General features: G+C 44.9%; 1 protein-coding gene across 2 annotated transcripts in view; it reads left to right on the top strand.

Annotated features, from left to right (window-relative positions):
* LOC115468277 (sphingomyelin phosphodiesterase-like) overlaps positions 1-19,506 on the top strand; it is a 71,210-nt gene that overhangs the window by 21,252 nt on the left and 30,452 nt on the right. For both annotated transcript variants that reach the window (XM_030199867.1, XM_030199866.1), the window contains 2 exons: positions 8,276-9,039; positions 17,588-17,759. In XM_030199867.1, the coding sequence (XP_030055727.1) occupies positions 8,276-9,039; positions 17,588-17,759 (936 nt within the window). The remainder of the gene's footprint in view (positions 1-8,275; positions 9,040-17,587; positions 17,760-19,506) is intronic.

Here is a 19,506-nt window from a genome sequence, read left to right on the forward strand (position 1 = left end):
AGAACTGGACTCCGCTGTTCCCATAGCGGGGACGCCCAAGCCAGCGCGGCACCGGAAAGCAGGGAGATGATGTAGGTCACCTTTATTTTGTCAGATGGGAAAGCCTCCTGTTGCAGCTCAAACAGGATCTGACACTGGTTCAGGAACCCCCAGCAAGCTGCGGGAGTACCGTCAAAGCGAGGCGGCTCTGGAAGTCGCAGAGGTGCGGCAGAAGTCTCCGCTCTCGGGACTGGAGGAACCGCTGGAGCCCTGGTAGCTGACTGCAGACCTCCTGCAAGGTACTGGACAGGCGGGTTAGCTGCTCCTGCTGCTGGTGGAGCCAGGTGAGACAGCTCAGACCTGTCTGGCGAGCTCATGGCTTCAGCTTACTGTTATGACCTGGTGAATGTGAGCCCTTGTGCCCCGACTGAGCACGGCGACGATGAAGTGGCACCGCACTCGATCAGGCAGCCAGACAACCCCTAGCTTCACCTGGGGAGCGACCACCGTTCCCTGGGAGTTGAGCCCCCAGCTGCAGGCGGCCACCAGGACTTCTGGAACCGGCGGGGTTGCACAACCGCTGACCAGGCCTGCAGGCAGGCAGACACAGTCCAGGAGCAAAGAGTCAGTGAAGCAGCAAAACAGAGAGCAATCTGAAAGTCTGGGCAGGCAGCAACACAACGCATGGTCAGTAAACAATCCAAGGTCAGGAACACAGGAAAACACTAGAACAGATGAAGACCACAACCTCTAAGCGAATAGAAGCCGAAGCATGGAAGGACTGGAAACAGGGCTTTAAATAGAGCAGGAATTAGGCTCAACCATGAGCAGCTGTTCCAAGATGGCTGCCCCCCATCAGCAGAGGTGCCTACATCCAAATATGGGCTTCCTTCCTGACCTCGTTACTCCAAGATGGCTGCCCCCTCCTGAGCTAGCCAAGATGGCTGCTGTCCATGATCCAACCCGGATGACGGCTGCTAGGTTAGAAAACAGAAACCAACCCATCCTGGAGAAGTGTAGCAGAGCGTAACATGAACCTTCGTTCTTCTCCAGCCACTGGTTATCGTGAACTCTGAAAGGAATGCCTGAGTACTCAACCCAAATGAAAAGGCAGCTGTTGTAGGTGAACACGCAAAGCCTTAGTCAAGGACATGACCGAGCTGTTGTCTGGTCATGACAGTACCTTTTCTAAGCATTGCCATACTGGGACACACCGAAGGTCCATCAAGCGCCCAATATCCTGTTTCCAACAGTAGCCAATCCAGGTCACAAGTACCTGGCAAGATCCCAGAACAGTAAAACAGATTCTATGCTGCTTAATCTAGAAATTAGCAGTGGATTTTCCCAAGTCCATCTTAATAATGGATTATCGACTTTTCTTTTAGGAAATTATCCAAACCTTTTTTAAACTCTGCAACGCTAACTGCTTTTACCCCATTCTCTGGCAACTAATTCCAGAGTTTAATTAATTGTTGAGTGAAGAAGTATTTTCTCCAGTTTGTTTTGAATTTACTACTTAATAGTTTCATTGCGTGACCCTTAGTCCTAAATGTTCCATGAGCATAGTAGGCACGTCATGTTTTCTTTTCAAGATCCCAAACTGTGGAGTTCTTTGCCTCTTCACCTTAGACAGATCACTTCTCTGCCACTTTTCAAATCTGAATTTAAAACGTTTCTTTTCCGGAATGCTTTCTCTTAAACTTTCCGTTGAAGCCACAAACATCTGGCAAACTTTATTCCATCCCTTCTGTTCTTTCCTCCTTTCCCTTTTCTATTGTAGTTCCAACTTACCCTTATGTTTCATGTTTGTCTTCATTAGTCTTTTCCTTTATTTTTTAGATTGTAAGCTGCCCAGATGGTCGTTCTGTTGGGCAGGAGAGTAATTTTTCTGGAAGCTAAATTTAGGCTTTTAGGAAGGAAGCTCAAATCCAGATCCTCTAGGGTAGCATCTGGAATACTACCTGTTCCACGCGCAGGGCACAAGCGACAGGCAGAGATCCGGAGTCTCAACGCGTGGATGAGACGATGGTGTGGGGAGGAGGGTTTTGGATTTGTCAGGAACTGGTCAGCATTCTGGGGAAGGGAGAACCTATTCTGATCTGATGGGCTTCACCTTAACCAGGGTGGGACCAGGCTGCTGGCGTCTTTTAAAAAGGAAATAGAGCAGCTTTTAAACTAGAAATGGGGGGGGGGGGGGGGGGAGGGGGGAGGGAGGGGGGGGGGGGGGGGGAAGGCCGACAGTCGCTCAAAAGCGCATGGTTCGGAAGAAGGTATCTTTTGAGGATATCACCCAGATAGGGAAAAAAGGGTTACTTGTGAGTAAGGACGACTAAGAAATCATAGAGGATCAGATGGACTTAAATACAATTAATAATGACCAGACAGAAGACAACATATTAATAATGCCATGTATTAAACGTAATAAAATACAGAACAACACGCATACATTGAAATGTCTATACGCAAATGCCAGGAGCCTGAGGCATAAGATGGGAGAGCTGGAGTACATTGCACACAATGAAAAACTGGATATCATAGGCATCTCTGAGACCTGGTGGAAGGAAGATAACCAATGGGACACAGTCAAACAGGGCTACAAATTATATCGTAGGGACAGGGTGGATAGGATTGGAGGAGGGGTAGCACTGTATGTAAATGAGAACCTTGACTCAGATAGGCTGCAAATATTGCAGGAGACAAAACCCCTATTGGAATCCTTGTGGATTGAAATTCCACGTGAAAAGGGGAAAGCTCCATTTGATTTGCTTGATTCCTGCCATATGCCTCACAAATCTACTGCATTTTTTTCGAGGGGGTGAACAAAGGGGAGCCGGTGGATATTGTGTATCTAGATTTTCAGAAGGCGTTTGACAAAGTGCCTCATGAAAGACTCCAAAGGAAACTGGAGAGTCATGGGATCGGAGGCAGTGTATTATTATGGATTAAGAGCTGGTTAAAAGATAGGAAGCAGAGAGTAGGGTTGAATGGTCATTATTCTCGATGAAGAAGGGTAGTTAGTGGGGTCTGTGCTGGGACCGCTGCTTTTTAACATATTTATAAATGACCTTGAGGTGGGAGTAACTAGTGAGGTAATTAAATTCGCAGATGACACAAAGAGGGGAAAAATCGAACGGCGCCAGCCATTTTCATGGGCGGCCATCTCCGAGGACAGCGCCACAAAGGGGCAGAGCCAACTGTATTTTCGAAAAAGATGGCCAGCCATCTTTTTTTTCAATAATACGGTTGGGGCCGCCCAAATGTCATAGATGGCCGAGTTTGAGATGGTCGGCCACGGTTTTTGCCTATAATGGAAACCGAAGCCGGCGATCTCAAACCCGACCAAATCCAAGGCATTTGGTCAAGGGAGGGGCCAGGATTCGTAGTGCACTGGTCCCCCTCACATGCCAGGACACCAACCGGGCACCCTAGGGGGGCACTTCTAAAAAGTAAATAAATAAAAATAGCTCCCAGGTGCATAGCTCCCTTACCTTGGGTGCTGAGCCCCCCAAATCCCACTCCCCACAACTATACACCACTACCATAGCCCTAAGGGGTGAAGGGGGGCATGTATATGTGGGTACAGTGGGTTGGGGGGGGGGGTTGGAGGGCTCCCATTTACCACCACACGTGTAAAAGGTAGGGGGGGATGGGCCTGGGTCCACCTGCCTGAAGTCCACTGCACCCACTAAAATTGCTCCAGGGACCTGTATACTGCTGCGATGGACCTGAGTATGACATTTAAGGCTGGCATAGAGGCTGGCAAAAAAAGTTTTGAAAGTTTTTTTTTGAGGGTGGGAGGGGGTTAGTGACCACTGGGGGAGTCAGGGGAGGTGATCCCCGATTCCCTCCAGTGGTCATCTGGTCAGTTTGGGCACTTTTTTGGGACTTGGACCAGAAAAAAAAGGGTCCAAATAAAGCGGACCAAATTCTCGTGAAGGCCGGCTTTCTTTTTTCCATTATCGGGCGAAGCCGGCCATCTCAACACACACCCCTGTCCCGCCCTCACGACCATACCAACAGGCCCCCTTGAATTTTCGCTGGCCCCGCGACGGAATGCAGCTGAAGCCGGCCAAAATCGGCTTTCGATTATACCGATTTGGACGACTTCAGGAGATCACCGGCTATCTCCCGATTTGTGTTGGAAGATGGCTGGCGATCTCTTTCGAAAATCAGGTGGAAAGTTATCCAGGGTCGTCTCGTCGCAGGAGGAGTGTGAAAGATTACAAGAAGACCTCATGAGACTGGGGGATTAGGCGTCCAAATGGCAGATGAAGTTCAACGTTGACAAGTGCAAAGTGATGCATTTGGGAAGAAGGAACCCGAATTACAGCTATGTCATGCAAGGTTCCGCTTTAGGAATTACGGACCAAGAAAGGGATCTGGGAGTCATCGTGGATAGGACGTTGAAATCTTCAGCTCAATGTGCTGCGGTGGCTAAGAAGGCGAACAGAATGTTGAGTATTATTAGAAACTAGTAAAAAAGGCCCGTTTCTGGAACGAATGAAACGGGCGCTAGCAAGGTTTTCCTGGGAGTGTGTATGTTTGAGAGAGAGAGAGCCAGAGTGAATGTGCGGGTGTGTGACAGAGTGAGACTGTCTGTGTGACAGTGTGTGTGTGAGAATGAGAGTGTGTGACAGGGCCCCCTCCCCTGTTCCTAATGCCCCTCACCCCGTTCCCTCCCCTCCTTTTCCTCCTCCTTCCCACACTTTGGGTTCCTTAAGGCTTTCAAAAGTCTATGTACCCCCGTGGCCCTAACGCCCAGTATCCGGATACCCCACCGCTTTCCTCCTCACCCCTCCCCCAAGATGTAATACTTTCACGTCCTTCTTTTTTTTTTTTTTTTAAGTGTCCTATCTACCCTGTGTCCAAATGCCGGGCATTCAGATTGTGTTCCTCTCATAAATTTTCATTTCTTTCATTCATTCAGAACTTGCCTCCCCCCCCCCCCCCCCCCCCCCCCCTGAACACTTTTGGTTCCTTCAGTCTTTTAAAACTCTCCTATCTACCCTGTGTCCTAATGGCCAGCATTGAGATTGTTTTCCTGTTCCAAATTTGCATGTCTTTCAGGCCCAGATGCACAAAACCTAACGAGCCCACAACTTGCGTTTTAAACTGGTTCCAGCCAGTTTATAACGCAAGTAGTTCACCCCAGGCATGCACTAAGGGCATTTCCCGTGCCACGGTAGCAGGCAACGAAAACGGAATGCAAATGATTGAAAAGCTATTATAATGAGCTGCAGTACCGTTTTTCCGATTCCCTTACCATAGGAACCCTAACGAGATGTCTGACCTCTTGTTAGGGCTCCTGTGAGGGAATCGGAAAGGAAAAGGGCCCCCAAAAAAAAGTAAAAAAGAAAAAAAAAAAAGCAGGGAGTGCAGGTGAGGGGCGTCCTTTAAGGACGTACTCTCCCTGCGCTTCTGAGAGACGTCTTTTTTTTTTTTTGCAGTTTTTTGTTCTGCCGGCGCTCGTGTTTTTTTTCCCCCTTCTGAGTCTTCGCCGCGCCACTTACTCCTCCAACAGCGAAATTTTTCTATTTTCCTGGTTGCCGGAGAATCGGGACGTCCCTTTAGATTAGGCTCCTCTTCCTGGTCTCTTCAGCCAATCAGAGCGCGTTTCGCTGACAACAGCCAGCTAAGCCCGCTTTGATTGGCTGAAGAGACCAGGAAGAGGAGCCTAATCTAAAGGGACGTCCCGATTCTCCGACTCAGGTACCGAAGGACTAGAGAATGCAAGTGAGCTACAACGAGTAGCTCATTTGCATTCCCTATCGTTGATGCATTCCCGTTCCCTACCGATTCGCTATGGAATCGGTAGGGAACGGGAATTACCAATGTCTTTCATGCATCTGGGCCTCAGTCATTCACAACTCCCCCCCCCCCCCCCCCCCCCCCACCTTCTCCAGTTTAACACTTTCGTTTCCTTCAGTCTTTTAAAACTCTCCTATCTACCCTGTGTCCTAATGGCCAGCACTCAGATTGTTTTCCTTTCCCAAATGTTCATGACTTTCAGTGGTTCAGAACTCCCCCCTCCCCCCATTTAACACTTTCGGTTCCTTCAGTCTTTTAAAACTCTCCTATCAACCCTGTGTCCTAATGGCCAGCACTCAGATTGTTTTGCTTTGCCAAATTGTCTGTCACTGATGTCACTGAGGTCAGTGCATGCCTGCCTAGCAGACCACTTCTGGCAGGCACGGTCCCAGGCACATCCTGTTGGAGGTGAGAATTATTATATAGGAAGGGATGGAAACCAAGCATGAGGATGTTATAATGCCATTATATCGCTCCATGGTGTGACCGCACCTGGAGTATTGTGTTCAGTTCTGTTCGCCTCATCTCAAAAAAGATATAAAGGAATTGGAGAAGGTGCAGAGAAGGGCGACAAAAATGATAAAAGGGATGGGATGACTACCCTATGAGGAGAGGTTAAGACGGCTAGGACTCTTTAGCTGGAGAAAAGGCGGCTGAGGGGTGATATGATAGAGGTGTACAAAATAATGAGTGGGGTAGAGCGGACAGATGTGAAGCATTTGTTTACGCTTTCTAACAATAATAGAACCAGGGGACACAAGATGAAATTAGAATGTGGTAGGTTTAAAACAAATCGGAGAAAGTTTTTCTTTACTCAGCGCGTAGTTAGACTCTGGAACTCATTGCTGGAGAAGGTAGTGACGGCAGCTGGCCTTGCTGAGTTTAAAGGGGGTCTGGACAGATTCCTGAAGGAAAGGTCCATTGATCGTTATTAAATTTTAGGTTTTTGCCAGGTTCTTGGGGCCTGGATTGGCCGCTGTCGGAGACAGAGTGCTGGGCTTGATGGACCTTTGGTCTTTTCCCAGTGTGGCAATGCTTATGTACTTATGTACTCCAATTCAGAACTACTGCATAGCCCGGGCGGTAATTTCATTTTTTACGTGCGCCGAAAAATATGTTATTTTCCAGCATGTAGCACTAACTGGGCAGCAGGGGCGTAGCTAGGTGGGGCCACGGGGGCATTAGGCCCCACAGATTAAGCCCTGGCCCCCTCTACATTTGACCCTCCCCCCCCCCACAGCCGTCGCCACTGCCAGGTACCTTTGCTGGCGGGGGTCCCCAACCCCCGCCAGCCAAAGTCTTCTTCAGCCCCGGTCGACTGTGGCGCCTTCGCTGATGATCTGTGGTGGGGGGGGGGGGCAGCGGCTGGGGGAGGTGGGCTAAACAGTGCCCCCTCACCGAGGTCTGGCTATGCCCCTGATAGGCAGTAGGTGGCATTATATGCACGCCGACTATTATCACCCGGTTAACGCGTGAGACCTTACCGCTAAGTGAATGGGTGGCAGTAAGGTCTCAGACCCAAAATGATACGCGCCAAATTTTCATTTAGCTGCATGTTCATTTTCAGCCAAAAAAAGGCATTTTTACAGGCGCGCTGAAAAACGGATCTGCGTGCGTCCAAAATACGCGTCTACACTAGCACAGGCCATTTTTCAGCGCACCTTAGTAAAAGGACTCCTAATTTGCCTGTTTGGGCTACATGCTAATATTCAGCGGCACTTAACCAATTACGGCCTCTGAAAGTAAGGGGTTAGCACCAGCTATTTTGGAGGCCTTGCGGGGTGTAGTTAGCATATAACTGGCCAAGATCAACACATAAAAGTCAGTCCATGAGTGGGAAAGCGCGGAGTACAAATGTAACAAAAATAAAATAATTAAAATATTGCACTTAATTGGCTAAGTATTAGCTGGTTCCACATGCCCGCCATTCAGTTTCCTGGTTTAAGTCAGCAGAACGCTGATCGCCACCGGCTGAATATTGGACCCTAAATTTTATCCTGGACAAAATTTAATCAGCCAAAACCAAGCTGGCATGTTGGCATTGCAGACTTAACCCTGGCCAGCCAGCGCTGGATGTTAGAAGCAACTGGGCAATCTGGATATCTCTGTGCAGTGAAACTGCAGCCTACAGTTTTGTCCAGTTAATTTTAAACCAGCCTGAGCTTAACATGATTGTCTTGCTTTCTGGTTAACTTTAACATCTGGATCACTAATGAGGGACCTGCCATGTTGTTTTTGTTTTGTGACTCTGGAGGATTTGCTCTGACCTTCAGTCTCTGTTCCATGTACTTTTAGGAAATTGCATTGCCTACAGACCAACGGTGTCAGACACCCACTGACTGACTGAAGCTTCTCAATGGATCTCTGACTTTAATTTGTCTCTTTTTCTTTTCATCCATCTCTGGCCCATCCCCTCCTCTCTCAAAACACTTTCTTCTTATCATTAACTCCATTCCCCTGTCTTCTCCCACCCCCTTTTCTGGCTCAGACTCAGGACAACATGGACCATGTGGCGAATCTAGTCATCTGGATGTGTGAGGAGCTGAAGATAGCGGAACCTTATGTGTGTGTGGAGGCTGTGCAGCTTTTCGAAGAGGACACGATATCTATCTGGATCCACTCTCTCTTCTGGCCCGCTGAGATCTGTGGGTTACTGCTGGGCAGTTCCTGTGGACACTGGGACATCTTCTCAGATTGGAACATTACACTGCCAGATACACCCAAGCCACCAATCAAACCACCACTTCCCCCACAGCCTGGCTCCCCCATCAGTCACGTGCTGCACCTCACAGATGTACATTGGGACCAGGCATATACCCCAGGCAGCAACCCAGAATGCAAAGCACCACTGTGCTGCCGCAGTGGAAGTGGCGTAGGTCGCTGGAAAGCGGGATACTGGGGAGAATACAGCAAATGTGACTTGCCTCTACACACCATTGAAAATCTGCTTCAGCATCTGGCCAATTCCGGTCCCTTCCACTATGTCTACTGGACTGGAGACATTCCAGCACACAATGTCTGGGAGCAGAGTCGCACAGATCAGCTGCTGGAACTCAACAATATCACCAGCCTCATTCGCAAGTACCTGGGCCAGATTCCAATCTACCCAGCTGTGGGCAACCATGAGACCACACCGGTGAACAACTTCCCACCACCCTATATACATGGCAATAAGTCCTCACGGTGGCTGTATGAAGCCATGGCTGAAGCTTGGAAAGATTGGCTGACCCCCGAAGCTCTGCACACCCTCAGGTAAGTCTACATCATGTGATTCCCCACAGGTAGTCCTGGAGACCCTGGACATACCTTATTGGGCCTACAGATCTATCTGCATTCAGGTGACCTTGAAGAACTGTACACTCTTGGTAACCTCAGAAGTCCCACGCACACTTAGTGAAGCCAGTGACCCTACATCATGCAAGGCCAAGGTTCTACCTATCCACATATGATGTTGTGGCTGCTCACAAACTCAGATAAGCTCAAGACCCTTGACAGTCAGATAAGGCCAAAGGCTCCTTATATGCTCTGGTAAGCTCTTAGACCATCACACCCATAGATGAGCTCAACATTCTACCCAGAAACAAGTGAGTTCACAATCTCACCATATCTAAGCATGTGAACAGCCAAGACGTCATGCATAGATAGCTGAGCCTGGAAACCCTATCTGTATTCACATGAGCCCAGAATACCCAACAACCATCAGTTGCGCTGCGTACGTCTAGTAGCGCTATAGAAATGATAAGTAGTAGTAGTAGTTTCTTCTCTACATCATACTCAGTCGAAGTCCCTCTCTGCACACCCACAGGAAAGCCTTTGTTCTGCACATGCTCAGGTGAGGTCAGAGAGAGCCCCCACTTCAGTTGACCTGGAGGCTTCATACACCTTCAGTTGAAGCTGGGACCCTGGGCAACTTGTCTTCATAGAATTATCGTAAGATCTGGTGACAGGAAAGGCTGCCTCTACCTGCTCAGAAGCCATCTTTCCCATATAAAAAAAGCCCCATAATAACAAGGGATTATTTGAGCAGAATAAAGGCAAAGCAGAGTTCTTTTACCTAAGGTATGGTGTCGCGTAGAAAATAGTTTCTGTAGACATCTTAAACATTTCTTCTAGAGTAGTTCACTCATCCCATCTATGCAATTATTTAATTGAATCCTCACCCTCTAATCGGACCTCTTTCATTGTCCAGGGTGACCTTAAAAACTACAGACTGGTGAGGAAAAATGGTAGAAGCCAGTCTGAAAATTAAAATTACTGAGCAATAGGAGAAAGGGAGTCAAAAGCGCAGTGGACAAAAGAGCAGAAAAGAAGTACAATAGGCCTCAAGAACTGGTGTGGAAAAACTGAATTTAGTCAAAAGACCCGACATGGGCTGTGTTTCGGCAATGTGCCTGCGTCAGGGGTCTACAATAAAAGCATACATGAAATCTTTTAACAACTTTAAAAAAATAAAAAGCTACATGCATGTGAGTTAAACTACACACATATCCATTTAAAAATACACTAGTATGTGCAAAACGTAAAAACATAAATAAATAATGTAGGTCTGATATTGTTCTCTTTTTGGTATTCTTGTAATAATTTTACAACAACTTAGTAAAATTGGTCTAATGAATTAATTAAATAAAACGAGATGACAACATACTAGGAATTTCAAAGAAAGACAGTGTATGATTTTTACTTATTAAGGGGTCCTTTTACAAAGCCGCAGTAAAAAGTGGCCTCCGGTAGTGTGGGCATATCTTTTAGGCGTGTGTTGGGCCACTCTACCGCGTCTGGGAAAAAGGCCATTTTTTAATGGGTCGGGAAATGGGCGTGCGCAAAAATTAAAACTAGTGCGTGCCTGTTTATCGTTTCATTGTTTACTACACTGTCGCTTACTGCATAGCAAGCCAGAACGGTTTACAAATCTAAATTTGCACAAAAACACACAAATTAATTTAAACCAGAAAATCCATTATATGATACGACTGAACAGACTCCGTACTGAGAATAATAACATAAGGCAACACAAAAAAAAGCACAAAAGGGCCTTCAAGATTGGAACAATGCACAAACTTTAATGGAAGGAGACCGGACACGGCCATGTTTCAGCGCTCAGAGCTTCCTCAGGGATCAAGAGTGACGTCTTGAATACCAATGAGCGTGCAAACTGCATTAAGGTAAACTCGCTCTACAATTTGATACAAGAACTTTAGCAAGTAGCAGCTGATTCCGTGAATCAGATTGGAATATGGCGCCATGGCGGTTCACGGAATCAGCTGCTACTTGCTAAAGTTCTTGTATCAAATTGTAGAGTGAGTTTACTATAACGTGGTTTGCACACTCATTGGTATTCAAGACACCACTCTTGACCCCTGAGGCAGGTGCTTTGAGCGGCAAAACACGGCCTGTGTTGGGTCTCCTTCCATTAAAGTTTGTGCGGCCACATTGGTGATCTGCAAGGGCCGACTTCTACATGGAATGTTGCTAGTGGAATAGCAACATTCCATGTAGAATCTGAAATAGTAGCAACAGTGGAGGAGTGGCCTAGTGGTTAGGGTGGTGGACTTTGGTCCTGGGGAACTGAGGAAGTGAGTTTGATTCCCGGCACAGGCTCCTTGTGACTCTGGGCAAGTCACTTAACCCTCCATTGCCCTCCGCATTGAGCCTGCCATGAGTGGGAAAGCGCGGGGTACAAATGTAATAAAAATAAGATACAAATGGCAGCCATTTCTCCCTATAAAAAGCAAAACAGGGGAAATTCTTAGCAAGGTGTGATTCATATTTGTATATTTGAAGCAATAAGTTCTACCACTCCTGGTAGGTGGCTTGATGTAAGAACTTCCAATGTCAGAAGATTACCTTCAACGCTAAAGATAGCATAGTGTTAACCAGAGTCCCTTCACTGCGAGTCAGCAAGTTTTCAGAGCTTTGCGGAAGAGGGGGTATGATCGTTCTAACTTAATTGATTAAGGTAGAGAATTTAGTAGTATAATTGACAAACAGGCCTGAATAGTGAAAACAAAGCCGTGAGAAAACCAGAGAAAATGTTTCCATTTTGAAACAAATATGTCTCTAATTAATAAAGTGGATGAACTACAGAAACTAAAAAGACTGTATTAAAGCCAGTTAGGAAACAATGGGGTCCTCTTAGAAAGGTGCGCTGAAAAATGGCCTGCGGTAGTGTAGACGCGTGTTTTGCGCGCGCAGAAGCTCAGAATCATTTTGCAGCACACCTGCAAAAAATGCCGAAAATGGACAGCCGGCAAAATGAAAATTGCCACAGGTCCATTTTGGGTCTGAGACCTTATCACCAGCCATTGACCTAGCGGTAAAGTCTCATGCGGTAACTGGGCGGTAATGACCTACGCGCATCAAATGCCACTTGACGCACATAGCTGGCGCGTGTAGCGGACCTGCACCAAAAATGAAATTACCACGAGGGCCACGTGGTAGCCAGGCAGTAACTGCATTTTGACGCACGTTGGGCACGCACAGATGCTTATGCAGCTTAGTGAAAGGGCCCCAATATCTCAGTGAATGAAATAGAATGAAATCATTCAAGGTTGAATGAAAACGGAACGGAAAAGTGCATTAAGGATTATAGAAGTATGTCTTAATAGTTGTCTGAATGAAATGGATTGAAGAGAAATTGAAAATAAAATTATGTAAATAATTGAACTAGCGTGAACTGTAGACATATATAAAATATATAATAATATTAATAATATTACATAAACAAGAAGATAAGTGTTTCCATACAGGGACAGAGCAAAAGTCCATCAAGCCCAGCATCTTGTTTCCAACAGTGGCCAATCCAGGTTACAAGTACCTGGCAAGACCCCAAAGCTGTACAATACATTATATGCAGCTTATGCTTGAAATAAGCAGTGGATTTTTCCCAAGTCCATTTTAATAATTTCTTATGGACTTTTCTTTTAGGAAGCTATCAAAACCTTTTTTAAACCCCACTAATCTAACTGCTTTTGCAACATTCTCTGGCAAGGAATTCCAGAGTTCAATTATACATGGAGAGAAGAAATATCTTCTTCGATTCGTTTTAAATTTACTGCTTTGTAACTTCATTGCATGCCCCCTAGTCCTAGTATTTTTGGAAAAAGTAAACAAGCGATTCACGTCTACCCGTTCCACTCCACTCATTATTTTATAGACCTCTATCATATCTCCCCTCAGCCATCTTTTCTCCAAGCTGAGGAGCCTTAGCCACTTTAGCCTTTCCTCATAGGGAAGTCGTTCCATTCCCTTTATCATTTCCGTCGCCCTTCTCTGTACCTTTTCTAATTCCACTATATCTTTTTTGAGACGCAGTGACCAGAATTGCACACAGTATTCAAGGTTCGGTCGCACCATGGAGTGATACAAAGACATAACATAGTAACATAGTAGATGACGGCAGAAAAAGACCTGCATGGTCCATCCAGTCTGCCCAACAAGATAAACTCATATGTGTATACCTTACCTTGATTTGTACCTGCCTTTTTCAGGGCACAGACCGTACAAGTCTGCCCAGCAGTATTTCCCGCCTCCCAACCACCAGTCCCGCCTCCCATCTCCGGCTCTGGCACAGACCGTATAAGTCTGCCCTCCACTATCCTCGCCTCCCAACCACCAACCTATCTTCCTCCGCCACCCAATTTTGGCTAAGCTTCTGAGGATCCATTCCTACTGCACAGGATTCCTTTATGCATATCCCACGCATGTTTGAATTCCATTACCGTTTTCATCTCCACCACCTCCCGCCAGTGGCGTAGCTATGGGTGGGCCTGGGTGGGCACAGGCCCACCCATTCCTGCCTCAGGCCCGCCCTTTGTGACCTTCAAAATAGTTCATCAGCAGCAGACTCACTCCCCTCTCTCCCTCTCCTTCACCCCCAGATCTGGCATTTGCCTCCTGCCTGCAGCTCCACAACACACCAGTCCCTCGCGGTCCTTCTCCCGGATTTTCTTCAGTGAAAACAGAACAAAAGTAGCTATTTAGTAAATTGGCTTTTTCTTCATCATTATCTACATAGCGGTTCGCTGTATCTTTTAGTCTCACAATTCCCTTTTCAGGCATTCTCCTTTCACTAATATACCTGAAGAAATTTTTGTGTATCTGGATTTTCACTTTTGTTTTCCATTCCTTTCCTAAAAATACCTAACATTCTATTTGCTTTCTTAGCCACCGCCGCATACTGAGCAGAGGGTTTCAACTTATCATCAATGATGACACTTAGATCCCTTTCCTGGTCGGCGACTCCTAATGTGGAACCTTGCATTACATATCTATAATTCGGATTCCTCTTTCCCAAATGCATCATTTTGCACTTGCTCACATTAAATGTCATCTGTAATTTGGATGTCCAGTCTCCCAGTCTTGTAAGGTCATCTTGTAATTTTTCACAATCCTCTTGTAATTTAACAACTTTGAATAACTTTGTGTCGTCAGCAAATTTAATTGCCTCACTAGTTACTCCCATCTCTAGGTCATTTATAAATATGTTAAAAAGCAGTGGTCCCAGCACAGACCCCTGGGGAACCCCACTAACTACCCTTCTCCATTGAGAATACTGACCATTTAACCCTACTCTCTGTTTTCTATCTTTTAACCAGTTTTTAATCCACAATAGAACACTACCTCCTATCCTATGACTCTCCAATTTCCTCTGGAGTCTTTCATGAGGTACTTTGTTAAACACTTTTTGAAAATCCAGATACACAATATCAACCGGCTCCACTTCAACCCTTCAAAGAAATGTAGTAGATTGGTGAGGCAAGATTTCCCTTCACTAAATGCATGTTGACTTTGTCTCATTAATCCATGCTTTTGAATATGCTCTGTAATTTTGTTCTTTATAATAGTCTCTACCATTTTGCCCAGCACTGTTGTCAGCCTTACTGGTCCATAATTTCCGGGATCATCTCTGGAAGCCTTTTTTATTATTAATTTATTAGGATTTATTTACTGCCTTTTTGAAAGAATTCTGGGATGTATATCATCCGGTCCAGTTGATTTGCTACTCTTCAGTTTGTCAAATTTTTCCATTGCATCTTCCATGTTCTGTGACTCATCAGCACTGAATGCCATTTCTGACACTGGTATCTCTCCAAAACAGATAGAGAGAGTAATACAGCATACATATAAAGTATACAAACAAAAAAAGTAACAATGGGCCTTCAAGACTGAATCAACAGTGGTTCTTTATTGACAAGTGACCCGACACGGGCCGTGTTTCAGGGCGCCTGCCTCAGGGGTCAAGGTCTCTGTCCTGCAGTGTGTGAGGTATCTAGGTCCAATGCCTCAGATAGCAGGAAAGTTTCTCATAAGTCAGCTCCATAAGACAAGAAGGCTTCTTTTAGAGCTCTATCTTCAAGTTGTGGCTGTAATTCTCTTACAGACACGCTGACTTATGAGAAACTTTCCTGCTATCTGAGGCATTGGACCTAGATACCTCACACACTGCAGTACAGAGACCTTGACCCCTGAGGCAGGCGCCCTTCGCGCCGAAACACGGCCCGTGTCGGGTCACTTGTCAATAAAGAACCACTGTTGATTCAGTCTTGAAGGCCCAGTGTTACTTTTACTGGTATCTCGCCCACATTTTCCTCAGTGAAAACTGAAGCAAAGAATTCATTAACACCCCCACCACCATTTAAGTAAGCCATGCGCTAATGCCAACACAGACCATTCACTTTGAATGGGCTGTGTCGGCACTGCTTCGTTCTGAGTGCCCCTTTTACTCCTCAGTCATCTAACTGTCCAACTGATTCTTTTACTGGTTTCTTGCTTCTAATATACCTAAAAAAAAGTTTTTACTATATGTTTTTATCTCCAATCTTCTTTTCAAAGTCTCTCTTTGCCTTCCTTATCAGCACTTTGCATTTGACTTGACATTCCTTATGCTGTTTTGTATTGTTTTCAGTCAGATCCTTCTTCCGTTTTCTGAAGCATTTTCTTTTAGCTCTAATAGCTTCCTTGATCTTACTTTTTAACCACGCCGGCTGTCGTTTGGTCTTCCTTCCTCCTTATTAATACATGGAATATATTTGGCGTGGACTTCCAGGATGGTGTTTTTGAACAGCATCCACGCCTGATGTAAATTTTTGACCCTCGCAGTCGCTCCTCTACGTTTTTTTTTCACCGTTCTTCTCATTTTATCATAGTCTCCTTTTTTAAAGTTAAACGCTAATGTATTTGATTTCCTATGTATACTTACTTCAAAGCTAATATCAAATCTGATCATATTATGATCACTTATCAAGCGACCCCAGCACCATTACCTCCCGCGCCAGATCATGTGCTCCACTAAGGACCAAGTCTAGAATTTTTCCTTCTCTCGTCAGCTCCTGTACCAGCTGCTCCATAAAGCTGTCCTTGATTTCATCAAGGAATTTTACATCCCTAGCGTGTCCCGATGTTACATTTACCCAGTCAATATCGGGGTAATTGAAATCACCCATTATTATAGTGTTGCCCAGTTTGTTTGCGTCCCTAACTTCCTTTAGCATTTCTGCATCCGTCTGTTCATCCTGGCCAGGCGGACAGTAGTACACTCCTATCATTATCCTTTTCCCCTTTACACATGGAATTTCAATCCACAGTGATTCCAAGAAGTGTTTTGTTTCCTGCAGAATTTTCATTCTATTTGATTCAAGGCTCTCGTTAATATACAATGCTACCCCCCCCCCCCCACCAATTCAATCCACCCTATCACTACGATATAATTTGTACCCCGGTATGACAGTGTCCCACTGGTTATCCTCCTTCCACCAGGTCTCAGAGATGCCCATTATATCTAATTTTTCATTTAGTGCAATATATTCTAACTCTCCCATCTTATCTTAGGCTTCCGGCATTTGCATACAAACATTTCAATCAATGTTTGTTGTTCCTATTTACAACTTGTTCAGCAGTTGACAGTGATAATTTGCAGTCTTGAATATCTGTCTGTTCTTTATTTAAAGATACTTGGTCTTCTTATGGTTTCTATTGCAACCTCGCTATCGGGATTCCCTACCGTCCCTGTTTCCAGTAACATAGGAACGCCTGAAACCTCCTCTTTGTCAAAGTCAATACTCCTGGTATTGAAACACTGGCTATGACTGGATATGTTGAAGCGAATCTGGGAAGACTGGCGATTCGTAAGACCATGGGTACTAATTTGAGATATTTGAAAGCTCCGTAGCTGTTTTGGTTTTTTCCTGTTTCTTTAGACTGCGGCTTTTCACTATGTCTGATACAAGTATTTTAAGTGGAGTTATTTACTTTTTGACCTGTGATAGTTATGAGCCATTAGATCTATACAGATGTGAGAAGCTTAGATTTGATCACTGAGGTCTTTTTTCTCTACTTTTTAAAAAATATATATTTCTGTGTTGAAACAAATAATTGATGATCAGTCAGTGACACTGTTAGGTATGTGTAGAGAAACTTGATAAGAAAAAAAGGATTTAAATCTATACCTGAATATCCAGTGCTGGCTGAATTTCTGATGATGGAGTGATGAATGGAAGTTTCCCAGGTATCGCTGTTGAATATCAGCAGTACTGGATGACTTCGAGCTTCACCTCGCCTCTGCTGCCAGACCACACCAGCATGACCTGCAAAAGTGCCAGGGTGGCCAGCTGATATCCGGATAAAGCTGCTGAAAACCCAGGCATGGCTCTGGTGAGCACAGCTTCTTATCCGGAGAGGCTCTGCCCCTCCCAGGTAAGGGCCACTGAATCTCAGACCCATAGCTATGATTTCGGTTTCAGGGACGTCTCATCTCGCTGTGTCTTTGCAGGAAGGTTTTTAAACAAACTCTCTCTCTCTGCAGGCTGGGTGGTTTCTACACTGTAAAACTGAACCCAGGACTCCGCCTGGTGTCTCTGAATATGAACTTTTGTTCTCCTGGGAATTTCTGGCTTCTTATGAACTCCACGGACCCTGCTGATCAGCTGCAGTGGCTGGTGGGAGTCCTGCAGGATGCGGAAGACAACAAGGAAAAAGTAAGTTGTAACTCCTCACACTGGTTCTTTCATTCTGATGTGGTTATTAATAGAAATCAAACAAAATAAAACATGGAAAAGAAAATAAGATGATACCTTTTTTATTGGACATAACTGAATACATTTCTTGATTAGCTTTCGAAGGTTGCCCTTCTTCCTCAGATCGGAAATAAGCAAATGAGGCTAGCAGATAGTATAATGAGAGAAACTATTCAAGCATTACTATGACAGTCTGACAGAGTGGGAGGGATGGGGGTGAGAGGAGGGTAATAAACAGAGAAATAAACAGAGAAATACAGCTTTATGTTTATAATGAGTTAGAAAACCCAGATCCTTATTAAGTCCTGTTTGTTGGGTGTCAAAATATTCAATCATTCTTATTTCAAAGGTCTTACGTTCCTGTATGTTTACAAGTTACCTTTCAGTATTCTCACTGTGAAGCACTGGTGCAGTGTCCTGGTCCTGTAAAATGCTGACCAAACAGGGGGGGTAGCCCTACTGGCACCAGTATTGTTCATGTGATGTCTATGTAAATTGAATCGGTCTTAAGCATCTGGCCTGTTTTCTCCAATATAGCATCCTTCGTTACATTTTTTACACTGAATGATATATACCACATTGGAAGATGAGCAAGTGAAAGATCCCTTTATGTTGAATATCTTTCCTTTGTGGATTGACTTTGGGGTCCTGTGAAATATTTGGCATAGTTTGCAACTGGAACGGACTAACAAGGATCTGGGGTTCCTCGCCCATTATAAACCATAAAGCTGTATGTCCTCTGTTGATCACCCCACCCTACCCCTCACCTATCCACACCCATCCTGTTAGAATATCAATGATATGCTTTGATGTCCCCATGCATACCTCCGACCCACCCCCCCACCCTCTCACCCTGTCAGACTGTCATAGTAATGCTTGAAGGTTTTCACTTATATACACTGTCAGCTAGCCACATTGCTATTTTCCGATCTGAGGAAGAAGGGCAACCTTCGAAAGCTAATCAAGAAATGTATTAAGTTATGTCCAATAAAAAGGTATCATCTTATTTTCTTTTCCATGTTTTATTTTGTTTGATTTCTATTGATAACCTTAAGAGTGGACTAACACGGCTACCACACTCCTCTACATTCTGATGTGGGAAAGATCAGATACAACCCCTTAGCCCCAAACATAGGGACATGGAAATACTTTTAAAACAAATAGGAGGAAATATTTTTTCACTCAATGATAATTAAGCTCTGGAACTCTTTGCCGGAGGATGTGGTACCAGTGGTTAGTGTATCTGGGTTTAAAAAAGGTTTAGACAAGTTCTGGAGGAAAAGTCTATAGTCTGCTATTGAGACAGACATGGGGAAGCCACTGCTTGTCCTGGGATTGGTAGCATGGAATGTTGCCACTATTTGGATTTCTGCCAGGTACTTGTGACCTGGATTGGCCACTGTTTGGAAAACAGGATACTGGGCTAGATGGACCATTGGTCTGACCCAGTATGGCTCTGTTCTTATGACATTAATACCTAATAATAGAGTTACTAACATAAGCTAACATCATTAATGACATAGAGGGGCATTTTCATATGACTTCTAAATCTGAATTTGCACATTTTACACAAAACGCCAATTCTGAACAGGAAAGAAGGTCATTTTCAAAAAAGAAAAAAGGTCTATCTTTTTTTTTTTTTTCGAAAAGATATAGATGTTGTTGTTTTTTGAACGTTTTGTGATTTGGATGTTTTATTTTTTTGTCC

Source organism: Microcaecilia unicolor, chromosome 4 (genome assembly GCF_901765095.1).
Source record: "Microcaecilia unicolor chromosome 4, aMicUni1.1, whole genome shotgun sequence".
Taxonomy (NCBI): Eukaryota; Metazoa; Chordata; class Amphibia; order Gymnophiona; family Siphonopidae; genus Microcaecilia; species Microcaecilia unicolor.